At 38.6% G+C, this 25,206-nt stretch overlaps 1 protein-coding gene across 3 annotated transcripts; it reads left to right on the top strand.

Annotated features, from left to right (window-relative positions):
* Positions 1 to 934: 934 nt before the first annotated feature.
* On the top strand, positions 935 to 21,975 carry CDC16 (cell division cycle 16). Of its 3 annotated transcripts, none has more exons than XM_066176705.1 (18): positions 935 to 986; positions 3,901 to 3,955; positions 4,861 to 4,958; positions 5,760 to 5,798; positions 6,627 to 6,767; positions 8,152 to 8,311; positions 8,942 to 9,036; positions 9,653 to 9,786; positions 10,830 to 10,909; positions 12,670 to 12,719; positions 13,390 to 13,463; positions 15,413 to 15,538; positions 16,277 to 16,429; positions 17,038 to 17,101; positions 17,558 to 17,619; positions 19,707 to 19,842; positions 20,402 to 20,492; positions 21,584 to 21,975. In XM_066176705.1, exons 1-18 carry the CDS (start codon positions 939 to 941, stop codon positions 21,847 to 21,849), a joined length of 1,872 nt encoding a protein of 623 aa, XP_066032802.1. In that variant the 5' UTR covers positions 935 to 938; the 3' UTR covers positions 21,850 to 21,975. The 3 variants fall into 3 exon arrangements, with proteins under 3 accessions (XP_066032802.1, XP_066032803.1, XP_066032804.1); XM_066176706.1 differs by lacking the exon at positions 935 to 986 and adding an exon at positions 3,487 to 3,502; XM_066176707.1 differs by lacking the exons at positions 935 to 986; positions 3,901 to 3,955; positions 4,861 to 4,958 and adding an exon at positions 5,391 to 5,492.
* Positions 21,976 to 25,206: the final 3,231 nt, after the last annotated feature.

Below are 25,206 nucleotides of genomic sequence, written 5' to 3'. Positions count from 1 at the left end.
ACGTGAGTCTTCCTTCTCCATAGAAGCAAACACAGGCGATTGTTCTTCTTGTCCCATGCACATCTGCTCCGAGATGTACTGGCTGACACCTGACTTACTTCAAATCAGACATTTTAATGGTTCACATTATTTGGGTTCCAGTAGTGAAAGCTAACATGCTTCAGCGGTGTCCTAGTGGATGATTCCCTAATCTGTGTGACACCAAACACGCCTGGGAGATGCAGGACTCATAGAAAACCATCCACCACCCCTGCAAAGTCCTGAGGGAACATTTTCACCAGAAGGCTGCAGCAGCTGAAAGGAGCTCTCAGGGCAACAGAGCTCTACGGGAGCCCTGCCAGAGTTGATCACGGAATCACGGAATATGCTGAGCTGGAAGGGACCCAAGGATCATGGAGTACCAACCCCCGGCCCTGCACAGCACCATCCCCAGGAGTCACACCATGTGCCTGAGAGCACTGTCCAAAAGCTTCTTGAACTCTGTCAGGCTTGGTGCTGTGACCCCTTCCCTGGGGAGCCTGTTCCCGCGCCCAGCCACCCTCTGGGTGAAGAACCTTTTCCTGATATCCAACCTAAACCTTCCCTGACTCAGCTTCAGGCCGTTCCCTCGCGCCAAATTCCACGGACAATCTTTCACTTCGAAGCTGTGAAGAAGCCCTACACCACAAATTTCTCCCTCTCTCTACAGTACGGACCGTAGAGAAAAGTCCCAGGGTGTGTTTATTTCAGGGCGTGTGGAGGCAGGGGCCTGCGCGGGGGGGTTGTCCCCGGCGGCCCCAGCGCTCCCGGAACGCCGCGCTCGGGGCGCTGTTTCCGGGAGGGAGGGAGAGGAGGCGGGGGGCGGGTTTGGGCGCTGCACCGGCGGGCGGCCCGTGGTCCCTCGGCGGCTCCGGGATTCAGGGCGGTGCGGGAGGGAGGGAGGGAGAGAGGGAGGGAGGATGAACCTGGAGCGGCTCAGGAAGCGAGTGCGCCACTACATCGACCAGGTGAGCGCCCAGCGGCGGCTGCTGGGGAAGGGACGGCAGGCCCCCGGGTCTTCCCCGAGGAAAAACCGCTCTCGGCGTGGCTCCCGCAGAGAGGGAGGCCGGGGCGGGGCGGGAAGCGGCGCCGGCCTCTGCAGCGGCGGAGAGGGCGGAATTTTTGTGATTGTGCCCCGTTTTCCCTGGAAGGGGAATGAGCGGCGGTCGGAGAGGGGTGCGGCGGGCCGGAAGCGCCGCCTGTGCGGTGTCCAGCGGCTGCCGGGGCCTCCCGGCGGGTTTTCCTGTTTTCTCCCTCGTGTGCAGAGGGAGGCAGGGAGCCGCCGCGGGGCCGCCGTGTGGTCGAGGCGTATTCGCAGGATCCCGCCCTCTCGGGTTGTGCAAGCTGGGCCGTACTTACCTAAGGCAGGGGGAAACGACCTCTATTGCCCCAGGGCAGGTTCGGGTTGGACATCCGAAAAACCTTTCGCTGAAATGGTGATCAGGCATTGGAACTGACTTCCCAGGGCAGTGGTGGAGTCACCCTTCTTTGGAAGTGGACATGGCGCTTGGTGACATGGTTTAGTGAGTGTGGTGCGCTCTGGCGGAGGTCGGACTTGATTATCTTGGATGCCTTTTCCAACCTTAATGATTCCATGATTATTACAAGGGGGGATGGATTCAAACTTAGAGAAGTGAGGTTTAGATTAGATATTAGGAAGAAATTCTTTAGTGTGAGGGTGGTGAGGATGGAACTTGAAATAGTATGGCCAGAGAAGCTGTGGATGCCCCATCCTTGGAAGTGTTCAAGGCCTGGCTGAATGGGGCTTTGAGCAGCCTGGTCTAGTGGAAGGTGTTGTGCACAGGTTGGAGCTAGACAACCTTTAAGATCTCTTCTGACCCTCACCATTCTGTGATTCTCTACCTGGTGATTAAGCTGCCCATCACACTCCTGCAATGCTGCAGATGGCTCGTAGGAGGGCAGGGTTGTTTGTTTTCATTTGCTGATGGATTCAGCAATTATGTTGCTGCAGGGCAAAAAAAAAGAAAAAAAAGAGGCATAAGAGGAAAAATGCATAAATAAATTAGGTTAAATGCAGCGTCAAACTGTTCTGCTCTCCTTCCAGTTCAGACTCGGTGGAGGCATCACTGCTGAGAAAAGCACACCCCTGAAATCAGCAAAGGCATGTCTCTGTGTGGCCAGCAAGTCTGACTGAAAGGCTGATTAGGGACTTAAGATAATTTGGTAGGTTTGATTGGTTTGGTTTGCTGTTCTCATTTGTGTTAAACTGTTTCACCAAGCTGCTTTGCCACACAGCTGTATGGACAGCTGTGCACTTCTGAGGAAGGGGCATCAGGAGGAACATGAAGTTGCTTTTTTGTGTAATAATATGTCATCCTATAGTACTGTAAAACTGCTCAACAGAAGTCATGCAGTGCCTTGTAGGCCTGGATTATACCTTTCTTTTGTGGTGTTGAGATAATAATTTAAATCTCTTCTCTTGTAGACAGCTATTAAATGTGTGGGGGGTTGGTTTATGGGTTTTTGTGGATTTTTTTCCCCCTTGGGAATGCAGATTGAGATCAAACTATTCTCTTGACAAATTTGCTGGGTATTTATTATTAATCCCCATCAAGCAGGAAATGTAGGAACACATGACAAAAGAGACCACTTAGGTCATGGAGTGTAGTGCTTTATGAGGACTGGGGTACCATCAGTGTGTGCATTTCAGAACAGACTGCCAGACCTGTATTCCAGAAGCATTAAACAGTCTCTGAGGTTCTGAAGAAACTCCACAACTGCAGTGGTGCAGGAGAGGAGCCATCAAGGCTTTCCTAGTCTTCAGAGAATAGCAGAGGGGTTTGGGTTGAAAGGACCATAAGGGTCATCCAGTTCCAACCCCCTGCCAGGGGCAGGGACACCTTCCACTGGACCTGGCTGCTCAGAGCCTCATCCAACCTGGCCTGGAACACTTCTGGGGATGGGGCATCCACAGCTTGTCTAGGCAATCTGTCCCAGTGCCTCACCACCCTCACAGCAAAGAACTTCCTCCTAACATCTCCTGTAAACGTACTCTCCTTTTCAGTTTTAATCCACTCCCCCTTGTCCTCTTGCTACATGATGTTAAGTCTTACAAATCCTTGCAATGGCAGGGTATTTGTTAAGTGTCCAGCATATCGTAGGAATCATATTAGGCTTCATTGCATGGAGTGGGATAAAAAGGAACAGCAAGAATGCCTGGTGATCTTCTCAGGAAATAATCCCAACCAGTTCCGTGAGGTTTTGCCTGGCACCCCAAATCTGGTGGCAACTGTAGTGGGTTAGTGGGATATACCTGCAGATTCTGCTTCTGTCTGACCTCTGGTTGCCACCACTCTTACCTATTTCACTCACTTCTGCCAAACGGGATTCTCATGAGTGAAGATCTGAATTCAAGAATAAGGGGAAATGCACACAGGCACTATGGATTTATGTGAAGTTGAAGCATCTTGACTGCAGAATGAACATTCCTTGATCAGACATGGTGCTGCTGAAGTTACCTGAAGTAATTTTGCTTCCCTCTTTTTTTATCTAATATTCTTTTCTAAAATGTAGCATTTTTTAAAAACTGGAGACGGGGATTCTTGCTACTTTTCAATGATGGCAGTTCAGCTAACAACCTGTTGCCATACTTACACAGCACATCACTTTTGGTCAAAGATACCTGCATTTTATTGAAGATAAATGAACAACTCCAAATTACCTTTGGATATGTCTAGGAGGTTACAGCATTGGCCCTTTTAAACTATTTTTTTAAGTTACAAAGATCTGAAATATGAATTACCATTCATTAGACACTACATGCACAAGTTATAAAATGTGACTGATGTACAGTGTATTTCAAAATTATCCAGAAAAGCTAACCCCGAAGGAACGCTAATTATTTTTATCATGCTTTTACAGCAACAGTATCAAAGTGCCCTGTTTTGGGCTGACAAAGTAGCTTCACTTTCTCATGGTAAGTGGTTTCTTCTTATGTTGTATTCTGTTAAGTTCTTTGTGATAGTGTTCTGTTTTGGTGGGGTTTTAGTGCTGTTTGGCCAAATGCTGACGTTTTGAGTTTGGTTTAAGTGCATCTTTGTGATCTTTGGGATGTCATTCTCCTAAATAGAGCAGAGCTCACCTTCCTTCCCTTTTGAACTTTGTGTTAAAATTGATGTTTGTACAAACCTTAAGGTTTGCCTTCCTTAAGAAACAGAAAAAACCAAGAGCAAAAAGAAACCAAGGTGGTTTCCCACAGGACTCAGGGTTGCCCTGGGTGACAAACACAATGTGGGTTTACACTGGGAAGGAGTTGATGCTGTCCATGGCCACCGGCACTTACACTTCTTAAAGTGATTCCAGGGACTTGATCCCACAAAGGCTATGGTTGCCAGTAAGGTAGGAGGGTACTAAGCTGTACTTCTGAAATTGCAACTCCAAGCTATGGAAGTCTAGTGCTTTCACTGTTGTTAGGTTCCCACGGATCTTTTTATTGAGAGAGACATTTATGGGTTGTTGGTTTTTTTTCACCCTATGTCCAAGAGCAGGGTAACCTGCAACTGCTGCTTTTTAAATCTGTATCGTTGTCTCCTTCTCATGACACACCTCTATTATGATATTCTTTGTATTCACTGTCCAGTGCACTATCTGAGCTCTTTGAAATTAAAGTCCGATTATCTTTTCATTTTAATCTCTCATAGATAGATACTGTAAGTACTTTATACATATTTATAAATATTTATAAATAAAATTTTGTAACTCAGTAGGATGCTGGATTACAGGGAAGATACTTCTCTAGCAAAGCAAAAGTGAACACTCTGTATTAAAATGTTTGATGCTGTATTGTAAAGCAGTGGTTTATAAACTGTTCTTTTACTTCAGAGGAACCACAGGATATCTACTGGTTGGCCCAATGCCTTTACCTAACAGCTCAGTATCACAGGGCAGCACATGCCCTGCGATCACGGAAGCTGGATAAGGTAAGTCATTTTAGTCAAAGACATCCTACTGTTACCCCTCTTTTAAGGCTCTGCTGCTAACCACAGTGACTTCACCATCACAGGATTATGTTTATAAGAAAAGTAATTAAGAAAGCTGCATTTTTTTAGTTCATAAGGCCCTGTGTTTAATCAGTCAGGTTTAAAGCATTGTCCTCAGATAGGGTCACAGAAAAGAGATGGGATGTCGCCCTGATCTTTTTCAGCCTTCTGATGTTTGCATTTTTGTAGTGGAGTTTCTCAGAGATTTTCATGTAAACAAAGTGATGTTTACATTCCTCTCTGGAGGAGGGACAATTGATAGACTTCTAGTTTGACCAGTGTACTAAGAGAGGTGGCAGCCTCATCCTCCAATCCGTGGTCACTGTCCAAAATCTATATAGGCCGAAGTAAAAAAAATAAACTTTCCTCTTTTTGCCCTGACAACTTGACTGTGCACGTGTCGACTTGACTGTGCGCGTGTCGTTCTTTTCGTGTCCTATAACGACAATGGGGTCCAAGGATGTAATGCAGCAGGTATGGAAGGTGGATTGTCACTTCAGATGTAGTTGTTTTAATTTTCCTTCCACTCTGATAATGAGTGGTAAAGACAAGAGCCAAGTAAGTGTCCTTTGAGAATTTAGTAGTAGAGAAAGTGTTACAGGCTTGGTCAGGAAGGACTTTTGGTGGTGAAAGGGGTGGAGAAGCCATAGAAGTGAAAAAGGAGAGAGCAAAAGGGACTCCCGCAGTGTAAGCAAACACATTATCTCTTTATAATTGATGTGTATGAAACTTCTCTTTCAGTTGTATGAGGCATGTCGCTACCTTGCAGCTAGATGTCATGTGAGTACACATTTTAACCCCATTGGAAGCAAACTAAACTAAGTAAAAGACACATCTTGGGAAGATTAGGTACCTGATAGGCAGTGTAGATATATGTTCATTGGAACAACAGGTTTAAATATTCTGACAGTTGATTTCATTGTTTAACTTTCAGTTGGGTCACTGAAGTATCCATTGTGGCACTAATCTGAAGAAATCCAACTCACCTTTTTTTTTTTTTGCCAGGAAATACTCCTCTAATATTCTGTGGGCAAAGAATGTGAACCATTTTTGTCTCATGTCTTCATGTTTACACTTTTATTTGGTTGGTTTCTGACAAGAGGAAATGTGATTCATGGTTGTATAGCTATAGTTAGCAACTTTATACTTCTATATAAAATGTCATACAGAAAAGGTAAAATGCAGTTCTTTCAGAGACACAACTGAATTAATTGGTAGATTAAATACAGAAATTTGAAATAGAATAATGTGCAGTTTATAGAATAAGATTATGGTATTTAATTAAAACCTGTGTTAACTGTTTTTAGAACCATACCTATTTCTCTGACTGCATACTGCTGAATAATACATTTTTCTGTACTTGCTTTATTTTATAGTTTTTGCATATTTTTATAATTTTATCATTTTTGCATATTATAGATGACCAATAAATGAGCTAACTGCAATTATGAAATGACAAGTGGCCAAATAAGAAAATGCATACATGAAAAACCCGCTGATAAACACTGGTTATTATAACCTATGCCTTTGAAAACGTGGTGCTGTGTTTATTGGTGGTTTATGTACAAATTTTTCAAAACTTTGTTTTTTACATGCACGTTTGGTTAGTATGCTGCTAAAGAGCATCAACAGGCCTTGGATATTCTTGATATGGAGGAGCCAATCAACAAACGACTTTTTGAAAAGTACTTGAAGGATGAAAGTGGGTTGAAAGATTCTGCCACAGACTGGGAGATGTCGCAGTCCTCAGTAAGTGACATTATTTTAAAAAATATTTTTGTAGAAAAAAAAAACCCTGTGAAAATCAGAAAGTGATTTCACAGCTCTATGAATCTGAAACTTGCATTAAAGCTTTCTTTTTCTGATAACATAATTTTTGGAAATGCTGAATCGTTCTTCTTTCCATCACACTTTGTGTGTTACCTTGCCTGTATGAAAATAACTCAGTGTGCAAAAACAAACAGTGCTTTGCAACAACTTCTTATAAATTATTTGCAGACACTTTGCAGGAACTTCATGATCTAGCACTGGTTTTTACGGTCCTTTAGCTCTTTCTTGATAATGTATGCTAACATTGCTTTCAATTGGGCTGCAGATTCTGAGATAACAAAGCAAGTTTTTTTTTTTTTCTCATCCAGTTATTTTTAATGAAATACTTTATAATCACTTGAGTGTTGTTCTCAGTGGGATATTCTTTGATCACACTTGTGAAAATTACGTGAGGTGAATTTGAAATTTTTGAAGCTCAGTGAAAAAATTCTGTGTAGACATACAGTTTAAAGAGATTGGTACAATGTGTAGGCTGAAGGGTCTGTGAAGATTTGTTAGTTTCAGAGGTATAAATTAAAATTTATTAGCTGAAATTACTGTGTGGGTGATTGACAGACAGTGTTTTCCCTGTAAGACTGAAGTAGCAAAGTGGATTACATTGCTGATGTGAAGTGATTTTGAATGCTGGTATAATGGGATTAAAGGACTGTTTAGTCTTACGATAGAGTTAACTTTCTCTTTTGTTGACACTTCTGTGGCTTTCTGACTGAACTGAATAAGCATCAAGGGAATTTGGAAAGAACATGTTAGTTAAGAAACATTGTACCACAACTGGCAATTACGAGCTTTCACTGTTTTCTTTCCTGGAATATCTATGTTTTGGATTGAAAACAAGGATATATTTTTCTGTTCAGGACAACTGAGTCCATTGATTTGGCCTTTTTCATCTCTACTGTGGTCATTCTTGTCTTGCATGAAATATGTGGTTTAATGGTCAGCAAAGAAGTGTATTGCCTTTGGAACTGACAATTTCTCTGGGTTGGATATGAAGGGAATTTAGTATAATTCGGTTACAACTCAGTATCAGAGAGCTGGATACCAGAATTAGAAAAGGAAAACTCTGCCCTCCTGTTGTTTATTTTGAGCATGTGTTTGTTTGGCAGTAGCTAACCTGACAGAGCATTCTTTGGATTTTTCTTTGAGATAGTGGAGACAACTTTTTATTTAAAGACAGAACTAGAACACCAGGTTCTATCATACCTGAAATACTTTTTACTTTCCAGGGAGCATATTTGATTTGTGCTCAAGACTAAATTGCAAACACTGATTCAGTCTTTGACCCCCAGTCCTGCTTTTCCACCAGATCAAGAGCTCTATATGCCTTTTACGAGGGAAGATCTATGATGCTTTGGATAATAGAACCCTGGCAACTTACAGCTACAAAGAGGCCTTGAAGCTTGATGTTTACTGCTTTGAAGCATTTGATCTTCTAACGTCACACCATATGCTGACAGCACAAGAAGGTCTGGAGAGAAGTATTTCTCAAATACAAGTAAAATTTAGCTGCTTTCTCAAGCTGTGTTTTCCTAGATAAAAAAAATTAAAGCAACCCAATGAGTAACAGACTTCAAAATGTTAGGAGCAGAAAATATATGAAATGAGTGAAAATTACGATTTGTGCACATTTGAACTTTTATTTTTCAGTCCTGCAGTGCTAAGAGTTGAAAGAAACACAGTAAGCAGATGTCCTGCTTGTTAGCTCCTGAAGCTCTTCTGCTCTGCCCAGCCCAAGCAAAGTTTTGTCCTGTCTTCTCAGTTTCACAGGCTTTGAACCAATGAAACCCTCCTGGAGTTTGCTTAGGCATTAGTTAATAGAGCATTTTAAGTGACAACATTTGACATGTGGAGTAAATAAAAATAATGGTGTTATTTCATATTTATTACATTTTATTTTAAAGTGTAGAAGAAATAACTAATCAGTCCTTAATTTCCAAAATTAGTAGTATTATTTGTTTCAGTGTATCTGTGCTGTTATAGTCCTTGTAGTTGGGATGACCATGATAAAATTTTATGCATCTCTGAGTTATTGAAATATCAGATCTTGCTATTTCTTCTGTAATATGACCACTTCAATGTTTTTTTAATTCATACAGAAAAAGAACTCCTTGAATCTCTACCTCTTAATAGACAGTGTACGGAAGAAGAACAGGAATTGCTTCACTTTTTATTTGAGAATAAATTGAAAAAGGTAAGTCCCAAAAATCTGAAGAATTGATTGAAAGTCTTGACTTTGGGTATAAATTTTTCTTGGATCCCATTTATTCTGGACATTGAAATAAATATGGACTTGGTGATTTTTTTGATGCAGTACATTTCACTTTATGCAGTACTGTAACAGTTTTCTGGTGTTTTCTGCTGTGGTGACAACTTGAAATTCTGATTTATGTTTTTGAAAATGTATTTATTGAGAAACTTCTAGATGGGGAAAAAGAATCTTAATAATGTAGACAAAACGTCAGTTACCTGGAAATATTAGGCTATAACAACATCATTCCAGACTATTCTTACTGAAAGATGAGGTCATAAGGAGCATTAAAAACACATATTGCTCAGTTTTAATTTGTACAGCCTACATGAAGCATATTGACTGTGGCAAGCGTCTTTTGTGTTCTGAATGAGCTTTTAAGTACATTTTAAAGAAGCATTTTACCAAATACAGGTTTTATGGAGTTTCAGTTTAAAAATAAAAATTTTAAGAACTTTAAAGCTTCTTAAATATTCTTTTAGGAGTAAAAATATTAATACTTACACCATCTGATTTCAGTTTAGTTTTTGTTTCAAATGTTCTTTCTTTTGTCTTTCAGTATAATAAACCCAGTGAAACCCTGATTCCTGAATCAGTAGATGGTCTTCAGGAAAACCTGGATGTGGTAGTATCCTTAGCAGAAAGGCATTATTACAACTGTGACTTCAAAATGTGTTATAAGCTTACTTCAGTGTAAGTGTACAAAGCAACTTTCAGGTTTTTTTCTCATATGGTGGAGTGTAATAATTATTCCTGGACTTAGAGCAAACATTGTTGTTCCATGGGTAAACATACATAACCATTTGATATGTATTGCAATATACATGTCATGTGTTATATATGTCTCAGATATTTAAAATGTGTAGTTTGTGTCTGGCAAGATATGGTATTTTTATAATACGTATCAGAAGCATCCAAGGTAAAACTCAGCCTAATCAGCACTGTGCTGAACTTCCCTTCATCCATCCTCTTCCTTATTCTGGTACTTTCCGTTTTGCGTGCTCTCCACCTACTTCTTGTTCAGCCTTCAGAATGAACTGGTTGGAATCAGTTGGTTAGTTAGGAAGTTGGATTTCTCTAGCCAATTAACAGTTACAATCCTATAGATAACAATCCAGAGATGTTATTAATTTAAAAGCTAGCACATTATTTCTAATTTTCATGGCCGAGTGTCGTGTATCAGCTGTTATGCAGCCCGGGCACGCACTGCTGCTCGGGTCACGGGGCAGAACACTCCCAGGGTTTGCTTCTTAGCTGCTATAGGTCTGGACTCAGGGATGTGTTTCTCAATGCCACAGGAAACAAAATTTTTACAGTTGCCACAGCTGAGCTAAATGTGACTCCAAAGGCATACTGCCAGGTGTTAACCTCAGGAAGTTGTGGAATATTGCTTGAAAGTTGGAAAAGATGAACAGAAATGTTGTTGTTTGCTATCTGCTGGTTAAATTTGAAGTGACCTGCAAAACAAAAGAGTGTTTTATTTTGATTTTCTAATTGTATATTCAGCTTGAAAGAATTTTCTGTTGTCCTCTTTTGTTCAGCTAAATTAACGGTTAGATTTCTGGTCTGAGGAGAGCCTTTATTATGCTGTAAGTAGTTACGTTTTAGTCACAAATAGTTTTCTAACACCTAAAGGGGTAATTAATTAGAACATTACATGCTACACAAGCAGTTTGCTTTTAACACGTTAAAGTTTTTGAAATGTGCATTACAGGTTTTTTTAATTTTTTTTTTAGAGTGATGGAAAAAGATCCCTTCCATGCAAATTGTTTACCTGTACATATAGGGACACTTGTGGAACTTAACAAAGCAAATGGTAAGGAACACAGCATTTCATGCAACTCAACAGAAGGCTGCAAAGCCCCAATTTTTATAAAGAATTGAAGATGTCAAGAAACCCCCTTATATACCATTTGAAAAATTACATATCTTTTTCCTCCCACCTGCTATTTCGAGAAAACACTGGTAACTGGTAAAGGAGGGAATTTCAGAGCTGACAGCAGGATTGAGGGTTAGGAGGAAGTAGATGTGCAAGGAGTTCATGGTCATGGGTGTTGCTGTCTTTTAACAACTGGACTGTGTAGCCAGGAGGCCCATGAGCCACACTGCCTCATCCCTGTCATTGTGATTTCTGTTCCCAGGTGATCTTTGTACACTATCTGGCTGTACTTTTTCTGCCCAACAATAAAATATAATAAATTAAACTAGAAAGAACTCTTCAGCGGTTATGTATGCTTAGGTGGACGTGATTATTCTGTGATAGAAAAAATTGTAAATTCTCCTTGCCTTTGCTTTTGTGAAGGCCTCTCTTTAGTTCAAACAAATTGATAATCACGCAACACCTTCATTGGAATTACAGTAATAGCTTACTTGCAGCTGGGGTGGCTTTTTCCTATTCCAGACTGCATATATATCAAGTGAGAAGCTTGAATGTCTTTAAAATCAACTGGAAAATAGAACAAGGAACTCATATGCTGCGCAGTCTCTCAGGATGGTGCATTATATTCACACAAATAGATCATTAGGTGTACTGCTTCCTACTTCTTGGTGATCAGTGAATGTACCTCCCAGTACGTCTGAAAATGGGGCCAGTACTCTGATTTTCTTCTAAATTTGCCTTGAGAAGCATTATGTACATAAGTTAATATTTTGTAAGCCAGTTGTAATATTTTTTTTCTGGAGCTGAGAGTTGATACAAAGTGCTCCAAGACAATCTCACTGGTTTAAGAACACTGCTCTGAAGAAATAAAAACTTTACGTGCTGTAATGCTCTTTCCTTTGAAATTGCATAGGCAATAAAATTGTTATCCTGTAGGTGATTACTACTGCTATTGTTAGAAAATCTGTAGTAAGTTATTCCAGTAACTAGAATTATCATTTTTACTAAAAAAGTAATCACTTGGAATTATTCCAAATAATATAATAATTTATTTGCTTTTGTCCTATTTTCAGCATAATAATGCACAGGACTCTACTTTGAAATGGATCTAGCCAGTATGTTATACCTTTTAGATGTAGGAAGTTGAATAGTGTTTTACCTTGACAAGGTACATTCAAGTGTAATACTACTGGCATTTATTTTAATGTATGTTAATGACATAAGTTACAGAATTCTTAAAGGGTGGGAAGTAGAGCTGCTTATATGTATGCTGTGAAGACTTCTGGGTTGTTTTGGTTGGGTTTTCTTTAGCTAATTGCAAAACTGAATCTATTTTGAGGCAATTTGAGGCATTATCACTAAAAGAAAACATTTTGTTCACTTTTGGATTAATAATGTCAGATATTCTGTATAATTGCAAAACTGAATCTATTTTGAGGCAATTTGAGGCATTATCACTAAAAGAAAACATTTTGTTCACTTCTGGATTAATAATGTTAGATATTCTGTATAATTGCAAAACTGAATCTATTTTGAGGCAATTTGAGGCATTATCACTAAAAGAAAACATTTTGTTCACTTCTGGATTAATAATGTTAGATATTCTGTATATTTTGTATGGAAAGCTGAAAGTCTTGAAACATCTCAATGTTTTAGCATGTTTTAATTTTCTTTTCTTGTTTCCTCCCACTATGTAGAACTTTTCTATCTTTCTCACAAACTGGTGGACTTGTACCCAAATAATCCTGTAAGTTGTTCCAAGTTTTTGTTGTCAGGTAGTTTTCTTTTTTAGGTGAAAGCACTTAAAAGTTGTAATGTATTAGTTTGAGTTACAGAATTCAAAATCTGTTTCTGGATGAAACTTGTAGAAATGGTTCACTCCTTTTATTTTCTCTGCACTGTAATTTCCTTATGCCAAGGTTCTTTTTATAAAATTAAGTACCTATAAAAGGTATTCAGTGCAAGTTATTTACTTTGATTAATAATTTAAAACAAATGTTACAGTAATGTCTACATGTCTCTGAGCAACCTTTTCCAGTGTTTGATCACCTTCACAGTAAAAAATGTTTATCTTTGACTTGACCCTAATTTTCTGTCTTGCAACTTGTACCCATTGCTTCCCATGCTATCCCTGCACCCCTGAAAAGAATCTGGCTCTGTGTTGTATTCCCTACCATTCAATAATTGAGGACAGCAGTAAGCTTTCCACTTAGCTCTCTTCATAAGGATGAGTAAGCCTCAGTTAGAAAGGTACATGCCAGCAGTTCTAGCTTGTCTGTAATACCAAATAATTTGAAGAGCTGACTGTCGTTTCAGTGAAAATGTTCCTAACTTCTCTAATTATTATGTCTTCCTCTCTTTTGACTAAAATGACTGTGATGTATCTAATAATATTCTATTTTGATTTAAATGTGTAGGTGTCATGGTTTGCAGTGGGATGCTATTATCTCATGGTTGGCCACAAAAATGAACATGCTAGAAGATATCTCAGGTAATGTTTTTTTCTGTTTTCCTTAGTGAATCTGTTGCTCACTTACTAAGTAAACATTTAATGTTCATGATTGTTTGTAAGCTCATAAAGAGAAGCCTCAATAAACTGGTTACAACTTAAATACTTTCATTGCCACCCTTTTTTTGGTATAGCAATTTAGACCTCATCCACAGAGATACTTCAGAAATGAGGAAGACTTGTGTGATATCTCTCCAGGCTGTCACCCTCCTGTTCTGGCAGGTGTAGTCCCTGCAGTCACTCATGCTGCTGAGTCAACTACAGCTGTAGGTGGTCAGGTCTCAGTTCTCAGTTGAGGGACACTCAGACATTCTCCCAGGTTCAGGTTTCATCTCTGAAAGCGAAGAGTTATATGGAAAATTCTGACATTTGGCTGTCCAGTTCTTTCTGTGCACAAGCAACAGTGGGCTTTTTAGGTTTGGTCAGTGCTGTTTCCTGTAGGTCTTCTGCATGTGTAGTGACTATCATCATTGGGGAGCAGGACCTTGCTGTGAAGTAGGGCATTTGTTCAGGTGCTGTAAGCTTAAACTGAGAAGGCATAAATCAACCTGTAAGACTAATTTCTCCTGAGACCTTTACCGGTAAAGGTCTCAGGAGAAATGTAAAGGTCTCAGGTCATATGTAAAGATGGGTTAATCATTTAGACTTTTTAAATGCCTGGTTATTATGAGTAACATATTTAAATTCCTTACAAGCAGCAGTGTGAAACTCTTCAAGTAGCTGTCCTGAGTGATATATTTGGTTTTGGTGCTGAAATAAAAAACATTTTCAAATGTACAAGCATCCTTAGATAGCAAGAAAGCATCTGTAGGTGTGTTGAAGAGAAAAACAAACCAAAAAACAACAAACATCAAAATTCAGAGTAGTTCTGGGAAAAGGGAAAAGAGGTCTGCTAAAAGTGAAATAGTAACAAGATGCTTAAATTTCTTGGAGAAGAATGATAGAGTAAAGCTTACAAGGCCAGGGACAGCAGTGGGCTACACAATGGTTTCCAGAAAAGAAACTTGAAGACACAGTCAATCACCCACATATCTTTCATTGCTGTCATGGGTGGCAAGATAGAAATGTTTGACTGTGTAAAGTTTTGTCTGAGAAGACAAAACCGTTCTGTAGGATCTGTGATGAGAAATAATGAGTTTATACTGTGACAGACAAAATTTAGATTATAAGCTAGGAAAGATAAGTTTTTAAGAACCGTTAAGGAATATGATAGAATACTTACGGAACATGTATTATCTCCATGTCAAAAGCTTTTAAGAAAAGACTGGGCACACTTGTTATGAGCTGTTTAGTTATGAATGTCCGTGCCTTCAGATTCAGAAAATAACCTACACGGCTTTCTGATGTTCCTGTCAAGTCCACCTTTCTGTAAAGTCTCCAGGTTGATGTCTTGATGCTCAGGTTGTAGTTTTCAGCTCAAGACTTGAGTGACATTTTGTATACTTCTCTGGTGCATGGACTGTGATGTGACAAATGCTCATCTTCATGAGCAATTAGATGGCAAAATTTCAACCTAAGTGTTCATTTGGTATTTTCATATCCTACTTCTTAAACTTGGATTTGTATAGAATATATTTATTTCAAAATGTATAGCTAGGATTTTGCAATGAGTTCTGAGTCACTACTAATGTTTTCTGTATCTTACTCAATTCAATTACTAAATAATTGTTTATGTTCAGTAATATCAAATAATTCCTCCTGTCTGTGAACAGTAGCAGAAATAATAAAATCAATTCACAATAATGTGTGATACTTTTAAGTACTACATAGTTTGTACTTATAAAATGAACTTTGTTTACCACTGGTCATTACAGACAATTATCTTAATAGATACCCAACCATGTGACACAGCATTGCTATATAAGTAGTCATCTGAAGCAGATGAAATTTAATTTCAGATGTGTTTGCTTGTGACTTGCTCTTGTTTTTAGCAAAGCTACCACGCTGGAGAGAACCTATGGCCCTGCCTGGATAGCCTATGGACATTCATTTGCAGTGGAGAGTGAGCACGACCAGGCAATGGCTGCCTACTTCACAGCTGCACAGCTCATGAAAGGGTCTGTACAAACATCATATTTGGGAAGATTGAAATGAATCCATAAGTAATGTAGAATATTGACTTACGTCCCTTTAAACAGTAGCAATGCATTTGCAACAACTGCCTGATAGAGAACAAGGGAGGAAAAAAACCCCGACAGTTTAACCGTCTGCATTTAACTGCATTATTTGCGATTAGTATTCTGATTTTCTAAGTTCTACAGTCAAGTTTTATATATAGGTAATCTAAGTTCTACCTGAACATCTTCTGGAATTTGTGAATCGTGGCTGTCATACCAGCTCATCAACTACTGTGTGGTAATAGCTTGAATAGCTCTTTGATGCTGTGTGGGGGGGTTGTAAAATGAGTCGTGAACTAATCACGTCATATTGCATATAAAGCTATCATATTTGATTGTAGTTACTGGTAAATGTAATTCTTTTATTGATTACTTCTTCCATATTCTATTTGTAAATTAAATGTATGAATGAAATTAGGGGGAAAAACATCAGAACTTAAGTGGTGAGAAAATACATGTGATTGCAGAGCAGGTTACAGTTACCTTTTGGAGTCCAGTGTCTTGTTAAACAAACATGTAAAGTTTTTAAACTTCCCCTTAGGTTAGTAGTCCATTTAAATCAGCTTTTACTTGGATGTATATAAACATATGCAAACAGTTGGTATGTCTTTATAGTTTGTGACTCCATTCTTGACAACCACACAGAAACAAAGATGCACTTTCTTTTATGGTTTTTAGGTGTCATTTGCCGATGCTCTATATTGGACTGGAATATGGTTTGACCAACAACTCCAAGTTGGCTGAACGGTTTTTCAGCCAAGCCTTAAGCATTGCACCTGAAGATCCTTTTGTTATGCACGAAGTTGGAGTGGTAGCATTTCAAAATGGAGAGTAAGCTTGCAAAATATGATCAAATACTATCTTGAACGTGGATTATTCTGAATTGTAATGTACCAATATATCTACTAAAGTACTTACATTGAAATATAGTGTCTTTTGGTTATAGTTTAGATGGTGTTCACCTTCAATCCTTGCTTTCTACATTGTTCTTCCTTGTTTAAGATTGAACAAGAACAGAATTTAATGCTTGAGGAGCATTCAGAGATTGAGGCTATCTTCCATGTGCCTGTCATTGTGTAGTTTAATGCATGAAAAGGCATCTATTTGCACACATACTATAAAATTTTCTACAGCAAAACATTTTGTCAGCTCAGAAGGTTCCAAATATATTCTGGGGAAAAAAACCTAACCTAGATAAGAAGTGTTTAGTCAATATTTTTAGTTTGATTCTGTTTTTTTTTTTTTTTAGTTTTGCCTTGTTAGCTCTTAGGACCATAATGCAAAGTATAACTAAATTAAATTACTGGGTTTTATATCTAATTTCACTCATACGATGAAATAATGTCATAGAAATATTTCTTGAATACAGTTTTCTCATACTGCTAATAAAAACTCTTCACTGATTAACTTTTTTTTTCCCCCACCCCTTCAATCCTTAGCTGGAAAACTGCAGAAAAGTGGTTCCTTGATGCACTGGAAAAAATCAAAGCTATTGGAAATGAGGTATTTATTCTAATAACTTGCAAGGTCATAAATTTGTAAAACTCCAGGAAATTCTGTAATAGCCTGTGACAAAACATGTTGTGCATATTTTAAGATAAAAGTAATACAGTAAAAATTTTATTTTTAAACTGTCTTTGGTACTCCTAGGCTGAGACTTAACATGACTTTTTCTAGTTAAGTAGAAAACAAGGTTTTTTTGGTTTGCATCAAGTTTTAATATCACTGACCCTTTAAAAAATATTATTGGCTTTGGGGTTGTAAAAAGTAGAAAATGAGTTATTGAATACATGTTTTGAGCTTGTGTTCTGTTAGGAGTTTAAAATGCTTGTGGTATTTTTCTTGTTCATAAACAAAATTCCATATTCATTTGTATGCTGGTTTTGGTTTTTTAAAGTAGACAATATAGTTACAGTCTAGGAAAGCTGCAGTTATTTGAATTGTTGCATTATTTTGCAGGTAACAGTTGATAAGTGGGAGCCTTTATTGAACAACTTAGGACATGTCTGCAGAAAACTCAAGTAAGCAGAGAGTATTGGAGCTCCATTTCTCTGTAATGCTGCAGAGATGTGTTTTCTCTCTTCTTTATATCAAGATTGTGTATCACATGACAGCAGTGTAGAATTACCCTGTAAGAACAAGATTCTCTAAATCAGCTAGTGGAAAGAACTACATTAATCACCCCTTATATCCCATTTGTTATACAAAAGTTAAAATACTTAATGTAAAAGCCTTTCTTGAACTATTAATTCTTATTATGGAATTAGTTGTAGCCTTCTAGATGCTTGTATGTATGTGAATTTTAACTTTCCACTGTCCCAGTCCTCACATACTGAAATATGTCCACTGATTTAATTAACATAAAGGTGGGTTTGTGACAATTATTTGTGTGGATTAGCACTTACTTATTTTTACTAAAGTGAAATATTCAGTGGCATTATAACACAGAAAGGGAATCATACTTCATGTTTTTAGAACAAAACTATTTAATATTTCATTTCATGTTTCCATTCCAGGAATAGAAAAAGTGCAAAGTACATATACAAGCTTTAACAGTTTTAAGATAGAGATGTTTTCTTGTTAATTACCTTAATCTGACTTTAGCCAGTGCTTTCTTTTGTTCAATCAATGCAATTTTTAAAAAATATTTTTAGTGGTTTTAATTGCTCAATTGGTGTACACTGTAATTTTTATTTCAAAGCTGCTAAGGAGAATGTGATTATGGTTGATGAAAGCTGTAGTTCTGCTTTGGCTTTGGTAGTAATTGCTTTGTGCCTAAATTGCCAATTAGTTTTCATTTTCATTGTGAAATAAGGACATATAACAGTTACGCCTTGTGCCAAGATCAAACAAAAGGCTTCTGAAATCTGTTCATGAGTATAATTGCAGGGTTTTTTCAAATACTTGTTTTGTTTATAATTACTTTGGTATTTTTTTAATTTCTACAGTAAGTTACTAACTGCTTACATCATGCTTTGTGCAACTTGTAATATTTGCTCAGGTTCAGAAATCAAAGCTAAAATATTTTTGCATCCTTGTAAACCATCTTCCAAGAAAATCAAGTTGAGAATTTAGGCGACTGTACACATGCTTTGACATCTTAAAAAACTCTGTAATAACTAATTTAGTAGTGTCTGTAATATATAATATGGCTATTATGAAAAACATACTGGATATATGTCTACTCACTGTTATTATGTGGTTAAAATCTGAAAGCAGCATATTCAAATACAGTGGTAGTCAATTGGACACATAAATACTATGAGGGAAAATGAAATTGAAATCATGTCAAAGGTTAGTGCAGCAAGCAAACAGTTGCATAATTTTTCTGCTTCAATTGTTACTTGATGCCCTCTAACAACTTCATGTGTTGCTCATTGCATAATTTCATTATCAGTGTAGATGTTAAAATTTTTTGTGAACAGGTTATATCTATCTTTATTTTTAACAATGTGGAACTAGGATGTCAAATGTGACAATGTAATTTCTCAGAGTAATGTTGTAGTATGCATTTAGTCCTTGTTTTATAAAATGACAAATGCAATAATCAGTGTAATTAATAGATAATTTTCAAAGGTTGGTATTTCATAGATATCAAGGATATGTGTAAACCTCCTTTTCAGACAGAGCATGTCGCAAAATGACAAAGGTACGCGTGTATGCAGCACTTAAGGGTTGTGAGATTTCAGCCCAGGGAGCTTTTCTCAGTTTGAATCATGTGTGATTTAGTCTCACACTGCTCTCTCTCTCCCTTGGGAAGGCAAATGAAAGCTGCAGAAAGAAAGCCAGTGCTACAATGAGCAGAATTAAACATCTAAAGCAATTTACCATATCAAACAGCTAAGATCTCCAAATGGGACCTAGCTATAGGCAGCTGTTTTGCTGTACAAAGGGGAACAATGATTTCTCAATTACACTGAGGAAGAAAATTGTCAACATCCATGAGTCTTTTGTACATTCTATTATTATGTTCAGAGTGTGAAGCAATAATTTTAAAGTTCTGGCACAATTGTGTTCCGCTTTCCTAAGGAAAATATCCACAGGATACTGTAAAAACACCTTTCCCCATGAAGCTTTCTAATAGATGTCCTGTACTTAACCCTAACAGGAAGTATGAAGAAGCATTGGAGTACCATCGCCAGGCTCTGGTATTAATCCCTCAGAATGCTTCTACTTACTCTGCCATTGGCTACATACACAGCCTCATGGGCAATTTTGAGAGTGCCATTGACTATTTCCACACGGTACGTAACTGGCTTCCCCTGGAGGGCTGGTCACAGATTCTGTTATTTACTCTTTCACTCTGATTTGGGTTTGGAGCGGAGAACCAGCATTTTTTTCCCAGCCTCCAAATGAGTGTTTATTTTATAATCTTAATTTGTTTTTTTCTTAAATCTTCTATATTTTATTGATTAGGTAAAAAATGGCCTCTTTGGCAAACTTTGAATTGCAATTTATATTTTATATATGTAAGCTTCTCATGCATCTGAAATAATTTTAAATACTTCCAACCTGGAAATTTTACAGTAAGTAAACAGCAGCATGTGTTATATCTCATGATATGTGAATGATTTCCTGTCTGTCTGTATGTTCTTTTCTGGTTTTGGTTTTGTGCCTTACTTGCTTACTACTTCAGCCAGTTCATGTGGTGGTGGTATTTCGGTTGTGCAATGTTCTGCTTTTACAGTGAAGACTGTGCTTAGGTAGCATCATGGAACAACAAACCAACAAACTGAACCATTGCAGACTTAAGATGTAATTATTTTTATTTGCTGCTAAATACTTTTTTTTTTTTTTTAATAGGCCCTTGGTCTCAGGCGAGATGACACGTTTTCAGTCACAATGCTTGGACACTGCATAGAAATGTACATTGGTGATTCTGAAGCCTATATTGGTAAGTCTCTAACTTAAGTGTCTCTTAAAGTCATTGAGTCCTTTGAGAGGATTGTTATTCTTATGTCAGGAAGGAGTGACCACTACCTAATCACTCACAAAGTAGAGGATGTTTGCGTTTGTGGTTTTTTTTGGTTGTTTTTTTAATGGCTAAGTGAGTCAGGACATAGCAACAATTGCACTGGTTTTTGTGCGCATCATGACAGTAAACTCTCATCAGCATAAAAAAAGGAAGCTTTGTCATTAAAGGTGTCAGTGGTTTCTTTTATAGAAAATACTGATTTGTGGCATCTTAGATTGCAAAGGGAAAAATTAAACAGAGGTATGGAGTTAAGAAACCAGAGCACTAATGCTATGTTGTTGTTGAGCAAGGTATTTTCACCATGTCAAAATTTGTTTCTCTGGAGATGGGATAGGTTCTTCTGACTCCAAAAATACAGCTTTATATATGGTACAAAAAGTGCTTCATAACAGTAATACATTATATTGCCATAGGTTAAATTTTCTGTGAAAGTTTTTTCTCCACAAAAAATCTTCTGTATTTTTTTATAGATTTCTGCTTCATTGAACTTAGTGATTTATCTGTAGTGAACACAGTTGATGTCCTGTCAAGCATGTTAAGAAGGCTGAAGCCTTAAAAGTAAAAGCCATCTGTGTGCTCTAGTGCTTTTCCTGCAGATTTGTCACATAATTGAAACAGATGTTTCTTCTCAATATTGTCTTGCTCCATATGTAGTCATTTAACACATCTGGAAGAACCATGCAGCCATGTGATATGCATTAATGCAAACCAAGCTGTGTGTAACTTAAACAAGAGAAAAAGCCCCTTGGAGAATTGGGAAGGGAATTGGCAATTACTTCTCAAAACAGACTTTTGAATCTGAGTTGTGCTTCTTGTATTATGCTTTTTTGAGGACGGAGGCTGCTGGATCTTTTCAGAACAACTCGTTCAGCTTCAGTCATTAAGCAGCAGCAGCTCCTTGATGGTCTGAAAGCAGAGAATTATAGTAGTTTCTGAATGATAGCTTCTTTGAGATTACATTTTTGGAAGTATTCATTTGAATTAAACTAATGGTTTGTCTGTTTTCCTAGGAACAGAGATCAAAGACAAATTAAGATGTTATGACTTCGATGTACACACAGTGAAGACATTAAAGAACATAATTTCACCTCCCTGGGATTTCAGAGAATTTGACATAGAAAGACAAACTCTGGATGAAAGTGGCATAGTAACATTAGAGACATCAAATCAAAGGAAAAGTACAGATACCAGTCGCCCATTGGAAGAAACATTTGAGATTGAAATGAATGAAAGTGATATGATGTTAGAAACATCAATGTCAGACCATAGTACGTGACCATAAATACTGGTAGAGAGCTCATTTTGTCTAAGTGTAGTATGTTTGTTTTAGCATTTTTGTTATTGTGTTGTACTTTCATGAATTTGCTATTTTTTATATGAATTCAAACTACTATGTACTTAACACTGGGAGTTTTATAGTTCCTACTTTATAAATATTCCTTTCCTGATAGCACTCTCATGAATCCCCATCTGAATCAAGAAGATCTCATTGCATCAAAGCAGGCCATATACATAGTTTGAATCCAGAGTATTGGCTATTTTGCACATGTCTGTGCATTAGTGAACATGAATTCAAACTTTAGACACAACTGCACTTTGGAGTTCAAGGGTATCAGGGGAGGAAAAGCTTGGGGAGGAGTCTGTATTCTATCAGCAATTGCACACATGCTTACTGTGGAAATCTGTTGGGTCCAGGTGATCCTATTGCTTTCCTATGGTGACCAGCACAGTAAAGTAGAGAAGTCTGGTTCTGTCCCTGTGACAATGGGAATTGTGCTGTGGCTCCACAAAGGGAACTGGAGATGCCCAAATTTCCTTTCCATATGTTAGAAAATATGGATTGGACTTCTCATTGAGTGCAGAATTCAGTACCAATCCCATATATTCTTAAACATGAGAAAATAAGATGAACAAAAATGTTTTACTTCCTAGTTCTAAAACAATTCACCCAAAGTTACACATTCTCCTGAAAAACATAGTATGAGCCATGAGTCTTAAGTGAAAATGTACCCAAGCAGAGTGTTGGAAAAATTAATCATTTAGGAAGCATATGCATCTCCTGGGCAGAGTCAGGTCTCTCTTCTTCAGTGTGGCTGGCAAAAACAGTTCATAAAAAGGGCTTTCTTTTCTTGTGGAACCTGGTAGTTGGGGTGTGGTGCAGGTGACTTCTTTGAGGTAAACTGGGAATTTTTCCTGGACACTCTGGAAGAATCTATAATGAGTGTGTCTCAACAGCTGCTCTATTAGGCAGGATCTTTTGATAGTTATTTTTACATCTGTGCTTATGTATCCTGAATGACTGCAACCAGGACTATCTCATGGATAATATGACCGCAAAGACTTGCTGCTGCACACAGAAGGATATTGTAAATAGATTCTCAAGGAGGCAAACTCCTTTTTCTCTATACCATTATTTTTAATCCAGCATATGTAAATCTAGTTTTCTAGTAAGACATCATGGCAATTTCTAAATGGAAGGTGGCAAAACAGTCTTCTAGAGAATCAGGCTTTTTGACTACTGTCAGACATGGACATAAATCTTGCACTGTTTTTCTCTGTTACTAATTTTTTTCATTGGCAAAATGGTTTTAAATATTGATAAAAGTTCATCTTTCTTCCTGCACTCCCCAGTTACGATGTGATGCTGTGTCAGCTGTGATAGCAACATTGGTTTATGTTATTCCTGCCTGCAGGAATCTACTGTGCTACTTCTTCAGCTGTGGTAATACAAATCCTGGTGTAGTTTTACATTGTGAATGAAATCAGGGAACTGGAGCAGCATTTTAAAATATTTTCTAGATCTGATCAATTCTCAGGTTCAAGGACAGCAAGCCACTGCTTGTTACTTGTCATCAGTGGGCAGAGTGGTTGGAGTGGGAGGAAACAGATGGAATAGTGAGAATGGGCACTGCTGTAATGGCAGCCTGTCGTGACACTGTGCCTTGGCAGGTATCTGTTGGGGTTTTTTGGCTGGCTATTGCTAACCTTCGTTTATTGGTATTAAAAATTACCTAGAAAGAAATGTATGCAGAGTGTCCTAGATCATGAAGGACTCTTTTGGATATCAGTGGAATTGATACGGCTTGGCTCCAAGCCTTTTAGGCAGCCACAGCTGGGTTAGAGCTTGTGAGCTGGTTCATGATGTATGTCTCAGACAGGACTTTCCCTGAAAGTTTTTCTCTCCTCATTTATCTTCTGTTCATTGTTTTGACCTGCTCTTGTTCTGTCCAAATCCCTGCCTTTGTACTGGCAGCACCTTCTTGCCCTGATCTTCTGCACCTCACATCACCTGTCCTGCTACCGTCCCGCTCTTCCTAGATAGTGTTTGGTGCCTTTCTGGGTTATTATGACATTCACCCTGGCTCTAGTTAAATTGAGTATTGTCCTTGTCCTCATGAGGACTTTGGTTATTAGTTTTGGCCTGACCTGACCTCAGATTCTTGATTCCTGGTGCAAGCCATTGCCATTGCCTCACTTGGCTTTGGCTGCTGGGTACAAAGGGTCCAGGACTGTCAGGTTGGGTGGCTTAAAAATATGCTTCCAAAAGAGACATTTTTACTCTGTCTCATAACTTCATCTTTCTCTTCTAAGGATTAGTTTTGTCCCAGAGTTGGGAGATCTGACTGTTGCCGTAAAGGTTTTCAGAACAGATACAAAAACCCACAAGATATTTATGCTGCGAATGGCTCCAAAAGTTTCTCCATAGGTACTGCTGCCTAAAAGATTTGAAAAGGAATAACGTGTTAGCTCAGTTGATCAGGGCCTGGTGCTAATAATGCCAGTGTTGCAAGCTTCAACCCCATGTGGGCCATTCACTTGAGAGCTGACTCGATGGACCTTGTGGGTGCCTTCCAACTCAGAGTATTCTGTGATTTCAGTTTTCTCAGCCAGTGCCACCTACTTTTATTGTTCCACATCAGATCATGTATTTCCTTCATGCTGTGCACAGTTTAGGACTATCAATGCAGCAGATCTGAAGATTTGCAATGACCCTGTGTATTCTGATTAAATTGCAGGCATTTTTGCTCCTTCTGTCTAGTTCCCGTATCTCCAGACAAATCTGTCCTTAAATGTGTGACACATCCCTACTTGCTGTACGGAGCTTGCTGTACCTCTGCCACCCATTCTAGGGCATGTAGTCTTAAGATATTGCAACTCACACAGGAATTTCAAGAAACTATGGATCTAGATATTGCAAAATTCGTTGACTGCAACCTAGGAATAAAAAGCCTTGCTCTGATTGATTGGTCAGTACTTAGAATAATCATAGAATGGTGTGGGTTGGAAAGGATCTTAAAAATCCTGTAGTCCCAGGACACCTCCCTGCCAGGTTACTTAAGGCACTGTCCAAGCCGGCTTTGACCACTGCCACAACCTCTCTGGACAACCTATTACAGTGCCTCAGCATCCTCACAATAAGTTTCTTGCTAACATCTAGCCTAAATTTCCCCTCTCTCAGTTTGTACCCACTCTCCGTTGTCCCGTCACCGCAGTTCCTGACGAAGCCAGGCAGAAAGGCCCGGAGGCACCGTTTGGAAAAGCTCCCGCCTGCTGCGCGGGCTGCCGCTGGGGCTGGCGCGCATTGCCTAAGTGCAGGCACTGCTTAATTATCACAGAACCTCCCTGCAGTTCT

The sequence above is a fragment of the Chamaea fasciata genome, unplaced genomic scaffold, assembly GCF_029207755.1.
Source record: "Chamaea fasciata isolate MVZ Bird 193981 ecotype frontalis unplaced genomic scaffold, bChaFas1.0.hap1 SCAF_2, whole genome shotgun sequence".
Lineage (NCBI taxonomy): Eukaryota > Metazoa > Chordata > Aves > Passeriformes > Sylviidae > Chamaea > Chamaea fasciata.
The sequence above is the reverse complement of the archived record's forward strand: the minus strand, read 5'-3'. Positions and strand labels throughout refer to the sequence as shown.

What these genes read in the sequence shown, in the direction of transcription:
- CDC16 (XM_066176705.1), top strand. Translation starts at nt 939, where the DNA reads ATGAACCTGGAGCGGCTCAGGAAGCGAGTGCGCCACTACATCGACCAG. An exon ending in TTGAGAATAAATTGAAAAAG is followed by an intron (nt 9,037 to 9,652) that starts GTAAGTCCCAAA and finishes TTTGTCTTTCAG; the next exon opens with TATAATAAACCCAGTGAAAC. An exon ending in TGTTATAAGCTTACTTCAGT is followed by an intron (nt 9,787 to 10,829) that starts GTAAGTGTACAA and finishes TTTTTTTTTTAG; the next exon opens with AGTGATGGAAAAAGATCCCT.